The sequence below is a fragment of the Saccopteryx bilineata genome, chromosome 3 (genome assembly GCF_036850765.1).
Source record: "Saccopteryx bilineata isolate mSacBil1 chromosome 3, mSacBil1_pri_phased_curated, whole genome shotgun sequence".
Taxonomy (NCBI): domain Eukaryota; kingdom Metazoa; phylum Chordata; class Mammalia; order Chiroptera; family Emballonuridae; genus Saccopteryx; species Saccopteryx bilineata.
In genome coordinates this window covers 6,094,275-6,113,197 of record NC_089492.1, presented here as the reverse complement: position 1 = coordinate 6,113,197, position 18,923 = coordinate 6,094,275, and the positions used below count along the sequence as shown (strand labels likewise).

General features: G+C 51.9%; 1 protein-coding gene across 2 annotated transcripts in view; it reads right to left on the bottom strand.

Annotated features, from left to right (window-relative positions):
- Positions 1–18,134, bottom strand: part of ZFAT (zinc finger and AT-hook domain containing) — a 139,514-nt gene extending 121,380 nt beyond the window's left edge. The window contains exon 1 of one of the 2 annotated variants that reach the window (XM_066265616.1): positions 15,736–18,134. In XM_066265616.1, the coding sequence (XP_066121713.1) occupies positions 15,736–15,754 (19 nt within the window). In that variant the 5' untranslated portion in view covers positions 15,755–18,134. Of the gene's footprint in view, positions 1–5,422; positions 5,505–15,735 lie in introns of those variants that run through there. The other variant, XM_066265617.1, reaches the window with a different exon arrangement.
- Positions 18,135–18,923: the final 789 nt, after the last annotated feature.

The following is an 18,923-nucleotide window of genomic DNA, read 5'->3' as shown; positions in this document are numbered from 1 at the left end:
CAGTCCTCAGAGACCTGAGCTGGTGGCAAGGGCACACGGCTCTCCCGCAGGAGACCCATCCACTAGAGCTCAGGGCGGCACGCAGAAAGCCCACGCGCACACAGGGAACAGCGGCGACCTCCCAGGTCCCGTCCGTGGAGCGCAGAGGCGGAATCTCCTGATTTTTAAACACTGGCAACTAAAGAAATTGTCTCCTGCCTGCTGAGTTTTTTGTATTTCTCTTTGAGGCTGACTAGACATTTGACTGGGTGGCAAGGGAAGGGTGGGGACACTATGACAGGCTCTACCTGTTGTTCTCATAACGATAGGTGAGGTTGATAAATAAAAGTGCGTAACCTTCAGATGAGAAGAAAAGGAAAGGGAAGGAGAGAGGAAAGGGGGGGTAGGAGGGAGGGAGGGCAAAAGGAGAGACAGCGAGAAAGGGAAGGAGGGAGGGAGGGAGGGATGAACTAGTTAAACCAGAAGTGAGATAGATTTAGAATCAATGGGGAAAAGGCATTCTTGATACAAGAGATACACAACGCAAAACAAACAAAACAGATGCACAACGTGATGAGCTCCCTGGTGGGTGTGAGCATCAGGTCCTGAAGGGCCAGGCCGCAGAACTGCGAATGGAACCGTGGGTCAGCTGCGCACCCTGCCAGCTCCCGGACAGCCTGTGATGGGAAAGCCGGGCAGGGAAAGGCAAGGGGCTCCCGAGCTGGAGGTTCTAGAATCCCCACGTGTCGGCCATGGGAAGAAAAATCTTCAAGTCTTCAGGGCTGGAAGTGGCACCCAGACTCCCCGCCCCCCCCCTGCAGGAGAACAGCATCACTGCCTCCCCTGTCCACACAGGCCGTCTCACCCATGACTGCTCCTGACCCTCCCTCTGTCCCGTCCCGCGAAGCGGCACAGCAGACAACGGTACCGTCAGCACAACTACCGCCATCGGCAGCGGCAGCCCTGTATTAAGGAGCAGACAGCTGGGGCGCCCAAAGGGAGCCAGCTGCCAAGCAGCCCCAGCCAGATCAATTAGAATGCCAACCCCTGACCATGGTTCCAGGGACACTGCAAACAGTCGGTGACTACTCAGAAGAGGAGCTACACCGAAGGGCGGGCTCTGCTCTCCGCGTGTTATCACTTACTACAGGGGGTCACTGCAGGGCAGCAGTGAGCTGGAAAACGGGGGTGCCAGAGTGGGGTGCTACCAACTCAGCCAGGCCACACACTTCATGAGCACGCCCCCTGCGCAGCTGGGCAACAGGTCCAGGACCGGGGAGCAGAGACCACCATGCACAGAGCAGACAGCTTTTGCAGCAAAAAAAAATCAAAGATATTGGTTGTTACCAACACAGAAAGCCTGGGCCCTCATTCATTCCCGGGCGGCCACCATACACGTGCTAGCGGTTCCCTCTGGTGACCAATCGGGGCATGACATCCTCCAGCCACTGGAGGAGCCATTACCCAGGCTGAGCCTGCACAGTGGAAAGATGGCTAAGAGGCACTCATTCCTAACTCTGCTAGAAGCCGCGATGTACAGCCACCCGTTCAACCTGCACATTCACCCAGGGAGGGAGGGGCTGCTCTCCCGTGTTGAGGTGAGTAAACTGGGCCCAGGGAGGGGACTGCACAGTCACACAGCAGGGGACTGCCACATACAGAAGGAGCACGCCCAGGCTACACTGGTCCCAACCCACAGGTGCACCCCGTGAAATGCTGCACCCTGAGCTGTCCTGGGTCTGTCCCGGCAGCCCGGCCTTGGCCACACCAGCAGGGGAGTCAGACACACTGCACCTCTGACCACGGAGGCTCTGTCCCCATCACAGCCAGACGCCGCTTGGCCAGTTCTCAACCCACATACAGGTGATTTTCAAACCTTGTTAAGGTGCTCTCCGACCTACACCCCCCTTTCCGTGCGACAGACATGATGCCGGTGAAGAGGCCTGACTCAGGCTGGGGCACGTCCATTCACAATGGGTCATAAAACACACAGGTCCTCTGCCCTGTTTGAATCAGGACGGGGTTCCCCTTGGGTGGGGGGCTGGGGCCGGGTGGCTTTGGGGTGCTGGGAGTTCTAGTTGGTTACACAGTGAATTCAGTTTCTGAACATGATGGAGCTGTCTATCCTATACACTTTCTACATCTAAGTTATACACCAATTTTAAAAATATAAACAGTGGATTTTAAAGTGGAAGGTATGGATGGGGAGGAGTGGATTCTGACTCACAAGTGGATCTCTTATTTAAAACGACATAGTGAGGTGAAGAGAGACGGGCAGCCTCGGCCCAGGCCAGGGCCCACCTTTGTCCTGTAGCCCCTGTGACCCTGGCATGTGTCCTCGGCCTTTTGAGTGTCCGTGTCCCTGTCGTGCGGGGCTGTGGAAGGGCTGCAGGACACCGTCAATGTGACGTGCCCAGCTCCGTGACCCACACAGCCAAGGCACCATCCTCCCAGAGGCAGCAGGCGGCACCCTCCTGAGTCAGGGCCCGGGTCCCCCACTCCTGGCCGGCTGACCTCCAGTGTGCAGATACTGTGAGTCTCTGAACCTGTTTAGGCCTCAGTTTCCTCCTCTGAGAGATGAGGAGACCTCATCAGAAGTGGCCCTCAAATGTTTTAAACTGGAACCTGGTCTTCAAGCCTCATCCAGAGGCCAATGTGGAGACAGGATGGCGGACAGAGCCACCTGGACCAACACAAGGACGTGGGGACAGCCCCGCCCAGCGCCTGCCTGCCCTACAGCCTGGAGGGGCCCCTAGGCACCTGCCCTGCCACTCCCCGCCTCCCACCCACAAGTAATCTCCATGGTGCCCTCCCAGCTCTGAGGTTCAGGGGCAGCAGTTCCAATAAAGTTCGACCTAATGACCTCTTACTACCATCTATCTCTACGGCGCTGATGGACGCACCAATGTCGCCAGCTCACAGAGTGAACGTTTTTATTAAACACGAGGGAGAGATCCCGCGAGTGTCTCCCCGCCCCCCACTAGCTGAAAGGGGATTAACAAACGAGCGTGCGGAATGCCAGGGGCTCAGCTATAACTAAGGCTGGGCCAACAGCGGCCTCTCAACTGCATGCGTCCGCATTCCCTCCTGGTCGAAACCTGGCAGGATTCTTCTAAGTCACTTTGAGGCGCTCTCAAAGGGAGGACTCTGGACAGCAGAGCAGGTTTGCCTCTAACACTGTCACCGCTGAAGGGCAGGCCTTCCCCCGGGGAGCACCCCAAGCCGGTTTGTGTGAGGGGGAGCAGCCCCCGTCCTCCACGTGCCGGCAGGACCCCTGGCAGACGTGTGGGAAGTGCCGAGGATGTGGGGAGCCCCCACCCCGCCCTCGGACCTCAGGGCTGCCCTGTGCAATGACCCAGCTGGCCTCTAAAGGGACCGTGTCTCTGGGATCACGTCCATGTGAAAAACTTTCCAATGTGCAGAGTTCTCTCCCGTCTTACAGTGGACGCGAGAGGACAGCCACGCCCACGGCCACCATCGCCACCAGGCCCTGCGTCTCCCAGTGTTGTCGCTGTTTCCTTCGGCTCCTCTGTGTGGCTGATGCATCTTTCTTCCTAACTCTGAAGGTGAAGAGCCAGGAAACTCGGGACTCACCAGCCTGAGTCTCCGTCCACACTGTTAGGGCAGAGGCAGAAGAGAGGTGTGCTTTCACTTATTACTGTCGCAAGCTTGCAAGCTGGCTGTTTGTCCCAGGCTCCCGAGGTCATAACTGAATGAGACAAAATAAAACAGCAGCCCGGGCGAGACTGAAGGCAGCTGTCGGAAACATGCAAATTCCTCTTCCATGTTCAAATGTCCACTTTATTTATTATGAAAGGCTAAGTCTGGTCTCAGTTATAAAATGTTCTGAACTTGAAAATTAACCCCCGGAGAAAGAACTGCCCTTTAATATTCAAACATGTCTAAGGTCCTTTCAAATTACAGGAGAGAGCTTTAAATTTTAACAAGAGCCACTGGGAGAAAAATTCTCCAAACCCCACCACCACCCCCTCCATTGTCTACCAGTATGATCTGGTCCATTCAAAAAAATTATTGTAATTTTTAACTTATGCTTATTAATCTCATAATTCAGCACTTAATGAATGCCTAATGTAAATCACATGCTGTGCTAGACATGCTCAGCAATGAATAAGGCACAGGCCCTCCCTCCAGGAATATAAATAATTCCATTTTGTTTCATGAGAATAACTTAAAGCGACTGTAGTTTTATGTGTGGTCTCATCTCACAGACTCTGGTCTTGGAAGGGGCGCAGAGGTACGATGCCCAGGCTCCCAGGCAGTGGGCCAGCCCAGCGTCTGGGGCCGGGGTGGGGTGGGCAGATAGCCCGACCTGATCCTCATCCTCACTGCCTCTGGGCAGCTACCACTTAATGTCTGCAGGGCTGGGAGCTTTGAGGTTCAGGCCACCGCCCTGACCCCAGATCCCACTCCTGCTAGGGCAGCTGCAGGGTGAACCCGGTGAGACCAGCTCCTCCCAAAGGCCTGCGCTGGAGGCATCGCCAGCCTCACTCCCAGGTCCTCTACGCTGCAGCCTGGCCACACAGGCCCCTGGCCCCGGGTGCCCACGGTCCCCAGCCCAGCTGCACAGGCCCCTGGCTCTGGTCCCCAGCCCAGCCGCACAGGCCCCTGGCCCCAGGGGTGCCCGTGGTCCCCAGCCCAGCCGCACAGGCCCCTGGCCCTGGGGGTGCCCGTGGTCCCCAGCCCAGCCGCACAGGCCCCGGCCCTGGTCCCCAGCCCAGCCACACAGGCCCCTGGCCCTGGGGGTACCCGTGGTCCCCAGCCCAGCCGCACAGGCCCCTGGCCCTGGTCCCCAGCCCAGCCACACAGGCCCCTGGCCCTGGGGGTACCCGTGGTCCCCAGCCCGGCCGCACAGGCCCCTGGCCCTGGGGGTGCACGTGGTCCCCAGCCCGGCCGCACAGGTCCCTGGCCCTGGGGGTGCCCGTGGTCTCCAGCTCAGCTCACAGCCCCCACCTCTTCAGAGAGGGGTGTCTCCCAAGTGACCTGCAGCAGGTCCATTCACATGCATGTCCCCTCGAAGGAAATAAAGGGCAAAGGAGAACTGGCCTCAGGGACCTAGTTCCGAGCCGCATGCCTGAAATTCTGCGAAGTGGAGAGAACCAGCGGCAGGTGCCTGCTCTCTGGTTCTCAAACTTGTTTCTTTAGTACAGGAGCCTGATTATTGAAGCCTCAGCTCCACCCTCACTTTCTCAGAGAGAAAAGATGAAGACAGCTTTCCCTACAGGACAGCTCCCGAACCTTCTCTTGCCGCCCACCCCATATTCACCTTGGTAGAAAATTAGCACAATTCGCAATCATATATTTAATGGTGTGTTTGTTTCATCTCTGTCTCCCCTAAAAGACAGTAAGCCCCAAAACTATCAATATCATTCAAAATACAGTTAAAAGCCGAGAGATCAATGTTACGAGTAATAAAGATACTCACCTATAAACAGAGAAATGCCGCATTTCCTATGACATGAAATCACTTCCAGAGTGTTCACAGAGGCCTGGGAAATATGGAACTGAGCCCCTCTTCACTCGGGCTTCCTGACAGAACAAGGTGGTGTGTGTGCAGGGAAGGAAGGTCGCCTCAGGGTGGGACGGCCACCGGCCACCAGCCAGCAGAGGGGAAGCACTTGACCTCTCTGGTCCTCCAACTCCTGACCACAGAGCAGGAATGACGGTGCTCCCAGACCGGCGGTGAGGAGGAGAAACCAGACCCAGACGGGCGGGCGGGAAGGAAGAGCGATGCTCGGGGGTAACAGAGTCCAGGCGCGAGCAGGGCGCCAGGCAGAGGGGACACCCTGCTTCCACTCCACCGCCTGCCCCGGATGTCAGCCCCTCCCTGGGAACGCACCCCCTCGGGCCATCTCCGCCTCTTCTTAGGTCTACGCCTCCCACAAAAAGAGAACCAAAATTCATTCCTTTCACTAAAATACAAGAAATAAACTCACTCTGAGAATTCATACACTTAAAGAGAGTAAAAGACAAATAAGTAAACAAGCATGGGGGGGGGACCCTGAAATAAAAACAGAAACAAATGAGCCCTAGCCGGTTGGCTCAGTGGTAGAGCGTCGGCCTGGCGTGCAGGAGTCCCAGGTTTGATTCCTGGCCAGGGCACACAGGAGAAGCGTCCATCTGCTTCTCCACCCCTCCCCCTCTCCTTCCTCTCTCTCTCTCTCTTCCCCTCCCGCAGCCAAGGCTCCACTGGAGCAAAGTTTGCCCGGGCACTGAGGATGGCTCTGTGGCCTCTGCCTCAGGCGCTAGAATGGCTCTGATTGTGGCAGAGCGACGCCCCAAGATGGGCAAAGCATCGCCCCCTGGTGGGCATGCCGGGTGGATCCCGGTCGGGCGCATGCGGGAGTCTGTCTGACTGCCTCCCTGTTTCCAGCTTCAGAAAAATACAAAAACAAACAAACAAAAAAACGAATGGAACCCGATTTGAAATTAGGACCTATAAGGGCACTGAAATGGAAGTAAAGTGGAAGGCAAACCTAGCAACTTTGGAAGGTGGTATCTGCATCATACACCTCAGGCTATGAGAAAAAGAGACCCACAGTAGCCCCTCTTGTCTGTCCATGGGGGGGGGGGGGCGGTCCAAGACCTTCAGTGCATGCCTGAAACCATGGACAGTATCAAACAGACCTGACATAGATACGGTTTATTCCCTATACATACATACCATTGATCAAGTTTAACTTATAAATTAGGTGCTGTAAGAGAGTAACAACAGGCCCTGGCCAGTTGGCTCAGTGGACAGAGTATCAGCCTGGCACATGGACATCCCAGGTTCAATTCCCGGTCAGGACACACAAAAGAAGCAACCATCTGCTTCTCTCCGCCTCCCTCTTCCCCATCTCCCTTCCTCTCCCACAGCCCAGGTACTGAGGATAGCTCGGTTGATTCAAAGATCAGCCCAAGACAGGGGTTGCCAGGTGGATCCCTCCCTGTTGAGGCACACATGGGAGTCTGTCTCACTGTCTCCCCTTCTCTCAGTTAAAAAAAAAAAGAGTAACAACAATAATATGTTACAGTATATTGTTATATTATTCTAATAATAAAATAGAATAATATAACAATATACTGTGACAAACGTTATGCAGATGTGGTCTCTCTCTCTTGAAACATCTTTTTGTACGGGACTCACCGGTCTCTCTGTGGGTCTTGCTGTGACGATGTGAAACGATAAAATGGCAAGCCCACTGCCGAGTCGGCGTCACACTGCCCCTGACGTGCAGTAAGTGACTGGGTGTCACTCGTTTCAGGGGGTCCCCTCCTGAAGCCTCCGTGGAGGCTCAAAGCTTTGTGGCACCACACACAGCTATCCATCGGAGCCCATCTTCAATTCATGCCTCCCACCCTCAAATTCAACACCGTTTCCACTTGACGCACTCACCGAGCTCTGTGCCTGTAACTTTCGCAGCCGGAGGTGCAACGGCAGAACTAGCCCTGAATCCCGTCTTCCTTCACAACTTCACAGGTAGAAGACGCCTTCCGACATGTCTCTTAGAACCTCAGCATACAACTTTTTTCCCTTATTGAGTTGAGAACTTTTTTTTAATGAATTCTAATATTTTACTTGCAAATTTTTTCCATACACAATCATATTCTCTGCAAATAATAAAACTGTATCTGTTTATTTCCATTTTCACATCTTTGATATATTTCTCTTATAGGCAAGCGTCTTCAATAAAATGTGAAATAGGAATAGACGTCAGAAAGCATTCTTATTTTATTCTTAATTCCAAAGAGAAAGCTTTCATTGTACCACCAAATGTTTCCTATAGGACTTTTATTTTTATTTGTTTAGGTCTTGGATTACACTTGACATTCAATATTATTTTATATTAGCTTCAGGCATACAGCATATGGTTAGACATTTATATAAATTACAAAGCATTCCCCCTGGTAAGTCAAGCACCCACCTGGCACTATATATAATTATTACAATATTATTGACAATATTCCCTCTGCTGTACTTTAAATTGAGGACTTTTAACCTTTGGGGAGGCACTTTGCAGCTTCTCTCTGGCATATCAGTTGTCAGCGTCACTACCCAGGCTCTTTGGGGCCATTAGGAAGTAAAGTAAGGATGACCCGCGATACCATGACAGTCGATCTGATAACCAGAATGCTACTGAGTAACACGTGGGAGTGTCTACAGCTTGGAGACGTGGACCAAGGGACCATTGGGACCCAGCTGGACAGCGGGAGAATTCATCACGCTACTCAGAATGGTGCACAGTTTAAAACTTATGAGTTGTTTATTTCTGGAATTTTCTCTTTTAATATCTTTGAACCACGGCAACCATGGATAGGCAACTGAAACTGTGAAAGCGAAACCGCAGATAAGGGGGGGCTACTGTAATTAAATACTCAACTCTAGCTAGCAGGCTTCCTTTCTACAGAGACGGGCAGCATTCTGAAACTAGTTTTAGTATGTTCTCGGGCTGAGTGAACAAGTAACTCCCCGGCGGTTACTGGAAGCAGCTTTCTTACTGTCGGAACAAGGAGCTGTAAATGTGGAACAGGGAGAGGGCAGGATAACCCCTGAGCTGTTGGATCAGATTGGGAAGATCCACATGAAGTCAATGGTTCCTCGGGTAGAAAGAGACATAGCTGTGTGTGGGCAGGTGTAAACGCCTGCGCGTGTCCGTGTCCGCGTTTTATATCCGCACGTGCGTCTGCTTCCCGGCTGTGTTTGCCAGGAGGGCTGAGAGACAGGAACACTCCGGCAACAAGAAGCTCACCTCGCTCCGGACCTTGGTTTCTAACTACCAGCCTGCACCAACACAAGCCTTGCAGAGCTGCTGACTCCAGCACTCAGACAGGCGCGTCCTGCAGTGCGGAAAGTAAGGAGGTGCTCAAAGAACAGAGGGTTTGGCAAAGGGGCTTCCAACGGCCAAATATGGAGCCACTTGAGTATCAAATTAAATAACGGTAAAGTATTATACACCATGGACGAAAATAAGAATTCATGAGTTCCTGGTAACAGAAACAGAGGAAGGAAAGAGGACGCTTGTGCTCACAGAGACAGTTAGCAAATGCAGGAGCCAGGACGGGACTAGAAACGCATCATCTAGCAACCAGGGTCATGGGGACGAATTCCGGCAGGAGTCTCCAAAAAGCTAGTGAGCAAAGGAAGTTTGAAGATACAGGATAAGTACACCTTGTATCGGACAGAGTATCTCATCAGGAGACATTTAGTTACAAAGGAGAAAAACTGTTACTTTACTGTGAGAAAAACCGGACCCCCTAAAATGGAGCGTTGCCCCCACGGGACAAATGAAGACTGCTCCCCGACGAGACGGCTGAGAAATCGCTGACTCCTCCGCATCCCTGCCAGAACGGCAGTACCCGAATGTAATCGTGAGGAGACATCACCCCGGCCCAAAGGAAGGACAGTCTGAAAAATTATCATTGTCCTGGGACACAGAGACAGAGGACATGCTCCAGACTGAAAAATCAAAGGGTACAACAACTGACTGCAGTGTGTGACTCCGGATTTCCTTTTGCTTTATATAAAATGATTAGCACGGCACCAGATGAAGCTATGCATTGCAGCTGACGGCGTCTGCAGAGGGCTGCACCACTGTTCCTATCTCACATTGTGAAGTGGTCGTATGAGAGAAAGTCCCTGTTTTTAGAAAATATTGAGGCATGGGTAAAAGGACACTATGTCTGCAATTTAATCTCAAACATTGAAGAGAAGGAGAGGGCACGTTAGACATTTGAGACCTCCTCCGTTAAGAAATGGTCCAAGCCCTGGCCAGGGAGCTCCGGTGCTTAGGGGGTCATCACGCTGCACCAAGGTTGCAGGTTCGATCCCCGGACAGGGCACATGCATGAACCTGCCAATGAGCGCACGAATGAGCGGAACGACAAATCGATGCCTCTCTCTCATGCTCTCTCTCTCTCTCTTTCCTTTCCTCTCTCTCTCACTAAAATCAATAAATAAAAAAATTTTTAAAAAAAGAAATGCACCAACATTTAACATGCCCAGTCTCGAGCAGCAGAACCCTTATTCACACCACCCACTTACAGACTGCTCACACCTCCCCCTGACAGCCGGCACATATGGAGCACCCTTTGGGGACCGTGGCGGTAAGTCAGCCACCAGAGCTGGTCAGAGACACAGAGAGAACTCCATGACTAAGAGCAGCAGAAGAAAAGGCAGGAGAAAACGGAAGAGAGGGAGAGAGAGCACACTCAGGAGGGCCGGCTGGAGCACCAGAGAGCAGGAACCCTCAGACACACACTGGGCAGGCTCGCTGAGGAACTCACTTCAGATACAGACAGTGATGAAAAAGGATGTCCCAGTCACACCCTACCGCTCAGGCTGGGACCTACAAAGGCCAGGGGGACTGTAGGCAGCTAGGAGTTAACAAAAGAGAAGGGAGCCAGCTATACCGACTGAGCCTGAGTAAGTCTGGAAGTTACAGCTTCGGACACCATGGAGGAAAGCCACATCCTCCACCAAAGGGGAAAATCAGCTTTCCGGTCTCCCCGGGGGACAACGGCCATTAGCTGGAACCACCGAGGGAGGGACAGGGGAAATCCCTTTGCTGGCACCACCGAGGGAGGGACAGGGGAAAGTCCTCTGCTGGCACCACCGAGGGAGGGACAGGGGAAAGTCCTCTGCTGGCACCACCGAGGGAGGGACAGGGGAAAGTCCTCTGCTGGCACCACCGAGGGAGGGACAGGGGAAAGTCCTCTGCTGGCACAGGCGCAACAGACGCTGAGACTCGCAGACGGAGTTCAGCACGTGCACAGCAGAGACCAGGTCACCAGGCAGATAGAGCTTTGGACCATGTGCTACACGTGCTACAGAAGCCACGACGGTGACCAGGAAGGGGAGGTGCCCAGCCGGGGAAAAGGACAGGAATGGACAGGAGAAGGCCCCAGCACAAGCCCACGAAGAATTGGGAAGGAGACCGGTTAGTTTGAAAGCCTCTCTTTCCCAAGCCCGAGGTAATGTCAAAGCTTAATGAAGGCCCATCTCCACACACAGCACGGTTAGTTCGGTCAAAGGCAGTTCTCTCTCCCTTGCAGCCCTGCAGGCCCAAGCCTGGTCGGGCTCCAAGCACAGGCCTGGGAGCCACAGCACAGAGCAGCCAGAGCGCAGCCGGAAACAGAGACTAGGCCAGCTGGATGGGGGCACAGACTGAGCTGGACTAAGCTTTGTCACCAATTAAACCAAACTACAGCAGCTTTGAATGCCCTGGGGTCGGGTAACGACATATCACTGGACCCTGGCCCTCCTTCCGGGCTTGGTGAAGGCAAGGCTGGACTCCTTCCTTCCACAGGGGACGGAGCTGGGCCACCTGGTCATCAGTGAGACACCGGCACCTGGGGCCAGTCTTTGTGTTTGCTCCACCTCCAATAACTCTTACCACCACACCTCACTCTCCATGAGGGGGGCCCCAAAATGCTTTCTCTGCAACCATGTGAAAGAGCCTTACTTCCACCAGCAACAGAGCCATCAAGCCAAATGTCACACGTCCAAATCAGGACTCTTCTCTCAGGCTTCTAAAAGACCGGCTTCCTGGGGCCAGCAGGGCTCAAGGGCACAGCGCCCTCCTGGCTTCTCTTCTGCCTGTGACCCCAGCCCTGGACACAAGCTGGGAAGCAGTCACATCCCAACCGTGTCTCTACCCACTGGTGTCTCTCCATCCTTTTCGGACAGTTCCCCTCCCTCAACTCTATCCCTGGCCGTGCCCCTCGCGTGGGCATTTCTCACAGGGCCTCCACCTGGAGAACAAAAGCTCGAGGGGAAATAACCCAAAAGGAAACTGACAGATGTTCTGCCCTTCCTGCCTTGGCCCAGATCCAGTTTGGGCCACAAAGGTGCCAGATTCCAGAGTTCAACGCTGCAGCTCCACTTGTTAACATGATTTAAACAAACCAAGGAAAGTCCGCTGCCCAATTTAAAACCCCTGTTTTTACAGGAATAAGCATGACCTTTTCATCAGCAAACCCAATTATCTATATATTTTATGTTCCTTGGAAAAAAAGGGGGGGTGGGCGGGGGAGGCCACTTCAAACCTGTAATAAATATTTAAGAGTGCTTTACTTTTGCCTGACCAGGCAGTGGTGCAGTGGAAAGAGCATCGGACTGGGACACAGAGGACCCAGGTTCAGAACCCCAAGGTCACCGGCTTGAGCGTGGGCTCATCTAGTTTGAGCAAGGGGTCACTCGGTCTGCTGTAGCCCTCAGTCAAGGCACATATGAGAAAGCAATCAATGAACAACTAAGGAGCCGCAAGGATGAGTTGATGCTTCTCATCTCCCTTCCTGTCTGTCCCTATCTGTCTGTCTCTCTCTCTCTCTGTGTCACAAACAAACAAAGAAACCTGCTTCGCTTTTTTCTTCTTTTATAAAATAAACCAGATAGTGAGCTACAGATGGAGAGATGAGGTCCAGGCAGGGAAGGCATGAAGAGCACGCCTGCCTCTGGCGAGGGGACGGGCAGGATTCCGTGTCCTGCAGGAGGGCAGGGCTCCAAGAGTCCCAGACTTGTCTCCAGTGAGGAACCTGGTGAGCGGCACAGCTCTGGGCCCAGAGCACAGGTTCCTTCCACCCTCCCAACTGTTCCAGCCCTTAAAGCTGACATGTGCCCTGGAAAATTTTAAACACAGGGGAAACTGGACAGAATAAACAACTGAGAACAGAGAGAAAGCTTAACTCCAGGCTAAATTCCTCCTGCGTAATTAAATCAGCCCATCTTGATGGGGTGGTTTTCAGAGGTGGCAGGCATGAAACTATCTATTAAAACAAAGATACAATTAAGGAGATCCTTTTTAGTATATCAAAGTCTTGACTGCCTTGCCCTAAGCAGAAACTCAACTCTACTTAAGGGTGGCCATCTCTGAAAAGTTATGCGAATGACAAAGTAAGGGAAGAAGAGAAACAAGGACCATTTTACAAGGAGAAGGAGAAGCCAGCGGAGAAGGGGACGGACGACGCTGGTAGAAAATCTCCCATTTCCCAGGAGGGCCAGCTCGGCCAGCTTACCGCCTGAGAGCCCCTCGCCCACCACAAGCCACTCCACCCTGTTAGTTCCTGCACCGCCTCTCCTAAATTGTAACCAAGCGAAACAGGAAACTTCAGAAATTAGCTGGCCACAGGTTGACAGTAATTCATTTAAAAATATGATTTTTTTTTTCTCGTTCATTATAGCTAGAAAGTGAAGGAACCTTCTACAAATGGCAGGTTTCTTTTTAAAAACTGTTAAGTCAACTGCAGAAGCGGCAAGGTGCGCAATTCATTCTGTCTTATCAGCAGGAGCTGAATGACTCGGGGGGCGGGGGCACCAAATCAAGGAGGGGTGGTTATTTTAAGTGTGGATAAAAAAGAAGTTCTAGGGAAAGGAACCTCACGGGATGTTCTGATCTTCCTCACTGGAGGTCCTGGCTGGGTAGCCCAGTCGGTTGGAGCGTCGTCCTGAAAAGCCAAGGTTGTGGGTTTGATCCCCGGTCAAGGCACATACAAGACTCAACCAACGAATCCATAAATAAGTGGAACAACAAATGACGTCTGTCTGTCTAGCTTTCTAATCAATAAATAAAATTTGTTAAAAGTTTCTGTGCTACCTGACCTGTGTGGAGCAATGGGATGAAGCGTCAACCTGGAGTGCTGAGGTCGCCGGTTCGAAACCCTGGGCTTGCCTGGTCAAGGCACATATGGGAGTTGATGCTTCCTGCTCCTCCTCCTCTCTCTCTCTCTCTCTCTCTCTCTTTCTCTCTCTATCTATCTCTCTCCTCTCTAAAAATGGAATAAATGAAGTCTTTAAAAACAAAAAAAAAGTTCCTGTGGGTCAAGGTGGGTAATTATGCCCTAGACCTATAACTGTTTTAGTAACAGACATCTTGCCATAAGCAAGTCCTGTCCGTTGTTTCTAAACACACCTTTGAAATGCCCCTTTCAGACCCATCCTTTTAAAGCTTGACTGCCCCCAAAAGAACACATGATCTTGGTAAGGACCCCCGCCTTGCTTTTTCCCACACTGTCACATGACTTCCTTACATTCCCTCCTGACTTCCACATGCATCCAAGAAGCTGAAGACTGTCATTTCTTGAAAGCACTTTTCACAGTCCATTGAAATCTTGCTTCCAGGCACATCCTGTTTGGCTCAAATACATGGTTATAAAAATCCTCCACAGGTTTGGACATGACTATGTCGACATAAGAAAGCACGCCTGGCTAGTTCAGCGCCCTGACCCACCACTCACGGGTAAGGATCCAAACGCTGTCACTACACACCACTCCTGCCCGAATCACACACAATGGTGGGATGAGGGCAGGACCAAGGCTTGAAGGGCTCCTTACCCCTGCCTAGTGTGTAGGAGAAGCCAGTGGAGAAGGGGACGGACGATGCCAGTAAAAAATCTCCCACTTCCCAGGATGGCCAGCTCGGCTAGCTTACCACCTAAGAGCCGGCCCCCGCCAACCTCAAGCCACTCCACCTCGTGTGTAGGGCACCATCCAAAACTGTTGGCTTGAACTCAGGCCAAGAAAGGTGCCCTTGCGGGTCAAGAGAGGGGCACCAAACAACCAGCAAACATAAAGTCCGGGTGTCTGCCGGACACTCCCTGTGGCTGCGTCAGTGCGAATCAGTGGGTTCGGAGAGGGACAGTTGTGGAGGGTAAGCCGCAGTGACATCAAGTTTGCAGGGCGCCGGGCCCTACATGGACACCAGACTGGAAGGGGCAGGAGGTGAGGCATTATTAGCACATCCATGGCTTCATTCAACAAATATACCCTGAGCACTTACTATGGGCAGGAGTTTGGATTTCATCCCAAATTGGAGGAAGTGGATTCCAAAAGCCTCATTCCTGCCATTTTAAAACTGGATAAAGTTGCCCTCTCTGAACTTTTGTTCCTCATCAGTAAATGACACATGAGTTAAGAGTTCTTGGGAGAACTGAGCAGCAAGATGTGAGGTCAGTGCTAGGGTGTCGAAGCTGTTGTTAATAACCAACGAAGGACGCCAAGCTCAAGGTGAAGGGACTTGGACCCGGTGTGAAATGAAAGGCCCATGACACCACTGCCTTCAGCCACCTGAGAGGTTGCTGCTGCTGGGAAGTCAGAAATCTGAAAGGGCTGCCTGGAGGAGGTGACATTTGTGCTTAACTTTAAAGGGTGTGGAACAAGACCCCCGGCTGAGCTGGCAGCCTACAGAGGATAAATTGTAGTAAAGCACAGCATGTTACAGTTACCAGTATTAACGCTATTGCACAGGACACAAAAAAACTTGGTTTCAACAGCTCAAATGAACCCTGTCCCTTCAAAGCATCCCGGCCAAGTACGTGGGCCTAATGGAAATACCCATCCACAGAGAAGGAAACTGAAGCCAGGCAAGGAAGCATAACCACTCGGGCAGAGCTACCAGCGCCTGGATTCGAACCGCCCGCATCTGTGGCCGCTGGAGATCCGTCGCGGGCGCGCGTCCCAGCCGAACCCGTTGTCCTGGAAACGGACCGCGCACGCGCGTGCCCTGCCTAACCTCTTCCGCTAGCAACCTTGTTACTTTTTTTCCCCCCCCCTAAATAAGAACCCCAGGCGGCGGGATACTGCCAGCGACTGAGCGTGCTGTCGAAGGACGCCGCTACGTCCGCTCTCCGCCGCGGGCCGCGGATCCCTCCGCCGCCCAGCGGCCTTCGCGCTTCTTCCCGATTGCAAGCTCGGAGCGGCGTCGCGAGGCGCGCCTGCCCCACCCCCACCTCTTCTCCACCCCAACCCCCAGCCCGGCTCACCTGCCTCCCGCGTCTCCATGGCAACGCCCCCACCGCGGAGGAAAAAAAAGCCTCGGGCTCTTCCGGGCCCCCTCCCGGGTCCACCGAGAAGGCGGGGCGCCCCGCTGATGCTTCGCTTTCTATTTTTATTTTTTTAAGAAAAGAGCCGGCGAGGTTATGGCGAATCTGCGGCATCCAACATGGCGGATGGAGTCTTCGCCCTCCTCTTCACAGGGTGTTGACGCCGACGTTGCGGACGTCAGCCGCGTGTGACCCTCCCCTGCGCAGAGCGAGGCCAGGCCGAGTCGGGGGCACTGCGCATGCTCGCGCTAGAGGCCTGGCTTTGTATCCCGGTCCGCTGATTCCGCCGCTCCACGTTTTGAACCACGCCTGGGAAGGGGCTCTCGGGCGGCCTGGCATCAGGACTGCAGGATGGGGAGTCTTCCCACGTCTGCCACCTGCCAGACCGTGTTTGGACCCGCCTGGTGTGTTGTGACCGGGCTAGACTTGGAATGAGAGTTGGGAGTTGGAATCCCAGTTCTGCCCTTTACTAACGACGTAATCTGGGATAGAAAGTTAACTTTTCTTGGTCTCAGTGCACCAGTGTCAGTTGGATGATCACAGCCTGCCTCTCTCTCAGGTTGCAGCGTCTCCCAAAGAGAGATGCTTTCTGCTGGAGCTACCAGACTTGATGGAGGCCATGCAGACAGATTTAACCCAGAACCGCCTTGGAAAGTGCGGTCCCCACCCTCCTGATTGTCTTGCAGAGTCTCAGTTGGGTGTGAGCACACCTCTGACACTTGCGTCTTTTCCTGCTTCTGTCTCACACAGCCTTCAAGCAACAGTATCTGGTTGAGATGTAATGACACTGTTTTCAGGGTGGGTTTTTTTTTTTAATCTTAAAGTGGTTAGCGCTGCCATTTCTTTCAGACCTCTGCTCAAATGACATTTCCAAGTGAGTCCTCCCAGACCATCCCCTGAAAAGTAACCCTCCAAAGTCACTTTCTATTTTCTACATGCTGTGTGTTACTATATGACATTAATTTTTTCTCAGCTGCCTACCTTTGTCCCTCTTGGTCACCCCTTTAGCTCCAGAAACTAAAACTGAGCCTGACAGCTATTTATTGAAGAAATTCATGAGTTTGTGTTGCTTCTATTTTAAGGTTTCCTTCTATTCATAACAAATGGTGGTAGTTATTTTTTCTTCATGGTAGTAATATAAAGTTTTCTTTTTAAGTACAACTATGTCCATTTCTTTTAAATTAGTCAAAGAAAATGCACACATGGTACAGAGACAAGGCAAAAAAAATGTAAAAGCTTCAAGTGAGAGGGTTGGGAAACACTGATTTATTTTTATGGCTCCCCTGCAGTGCTCATCTTTGCCTCTCGTGTCTTTTCCTGGAATAACCTCCCCTCCATTGCTGCTCAGTTTAAGGAAATTCTCCTTCAGACTGTCCTGAGCCTGTGCCTGTGTCCCCACAGCCCTGCTCACCTTTGGCTGCACTCCCCACACCCGTCACACCTACCCGTTGGCACAGCCCCGTCCCCGTGAGCTTCCTGAGCACAGGACAAGCATCACATGGGTCCTCGTCACCCTTGTTTTCCAGCATCTATTGCAGTCCTGTTGCTGAGTGAACATACTCATTCCCTCTTACCACTTGTTTTCAGTAGGAAAACTGTAGCCAGTGATCTTCGGGTTGGTGGCATCTGATTTCTCAGGAGCCTTTCTGCCTTGTCCCCTAATCCTGTTCTTGGGATATAAGGAGTCCTGCTAAGACCCCAAATTTGCCCCTTAAATACACATTCAGAGAGATCTCTCCTCTCCCGCTCCTCATTTTACCCTCCCAGCGAGGGATTAAACTGGACAGATAGGATTATCATTCTTTTGTAGATGAGAAAGGAAGTGTTCAGAGAGGTTATGTGTTTTCTGAGATCACACCGCAAGTCTCTGAAGACCCAGGCGTGGAACTGGTCTCTCCTTGCCCATTCACACATCACCGTGTTGCCATCCAGGATGTACCCAAGCTTTTCCCGCACACCCCCAGAGAGCCAAACCCAAGACCCGGCAGGGCTGCTGGGACACGCCCACCACGGCCTCATCCCTAGATAGAGGTGGCCAGGTGAGCCCCTCACAGTCTTTCCTTTGGGAACGAGTCACTGAAAAGCTGGGTGGAGGAGCTTTTCCTTTTAGAACTATAAATATTTACAGTAATCACTGTTTTGCCGTGAATCGATTTTTGTCAGGAAACGAGAGTTGTTCTGGATTACTGATGGTATTGGCTTTGTGCTGATTGCTTTTCTTGCAGCGGCATCTAAATGTTATTTATTTATTAGTAGATGGATTGCTCGTGGATGTAACCAAAATAAATTTTGGAAATGAAGCAATTTAGAATTTGTCTCAAAACCGTGTTATCTCAGAATGTATCCATCAAAGTCATGTGTAAAAAATAAAAAGATTAAAAAAAAAGCACTTGTGGACTCAAGGTGATGTCCTGAGTTATGGGGACAGCTATGATTTTCTCCATTATCCCTCTGGTGTTTGTTCCTTCTCTATCCAAAGAAGAGTCACTGAGCACCTGTTGTTACTGAAAACTGTCCCGGCCCCAGGCATACAGAAATGACCAAGGGACCAGATTTGCAGATGGAGGAGTCCACCCCTGGCTCATCCATCACTTAGCTGGGTGATCTGCACATGTTCAATCAGCAAACATCTTTATTCTTTTCATTTGCCAGGAGTATCTCAAAATGCCTTCAGTTAATGAAGAGCCATTAGTGGAATTAAATGTAAATTGCTCAAAATTATATAATTAATGGCATGCTGCTACCCTGATGGTCCCTAGAGGAGCCCGGCCTCCCAGACAGCCCGCTGGTGGCAGCCAGCCTCTCACAGCCCGCGCTTGAATGAATTTGTGTCAATAAATTTATTGGCATGAAATGGCATTTAGTTACAAATCAATCATTCATTTACATAATTGAATGTGTTCGTGTCAATAATTTTATATCCAACAGCCAGATGACGAATGTGCATTTACGTGAAAACAGAGTAATTGTACACATGGTTTTATAAGATGCTTTCTTGATAAAAGGATATATATGGGCAACCTCAAAATAATGGTCCTTGCACGCAGCCATGATCAAATCAGAGGTGGGGATAATCACAGTCTGAGTGGAGTGTTAAAAACCTAAACAGGGACATTGTGGAGTCCATT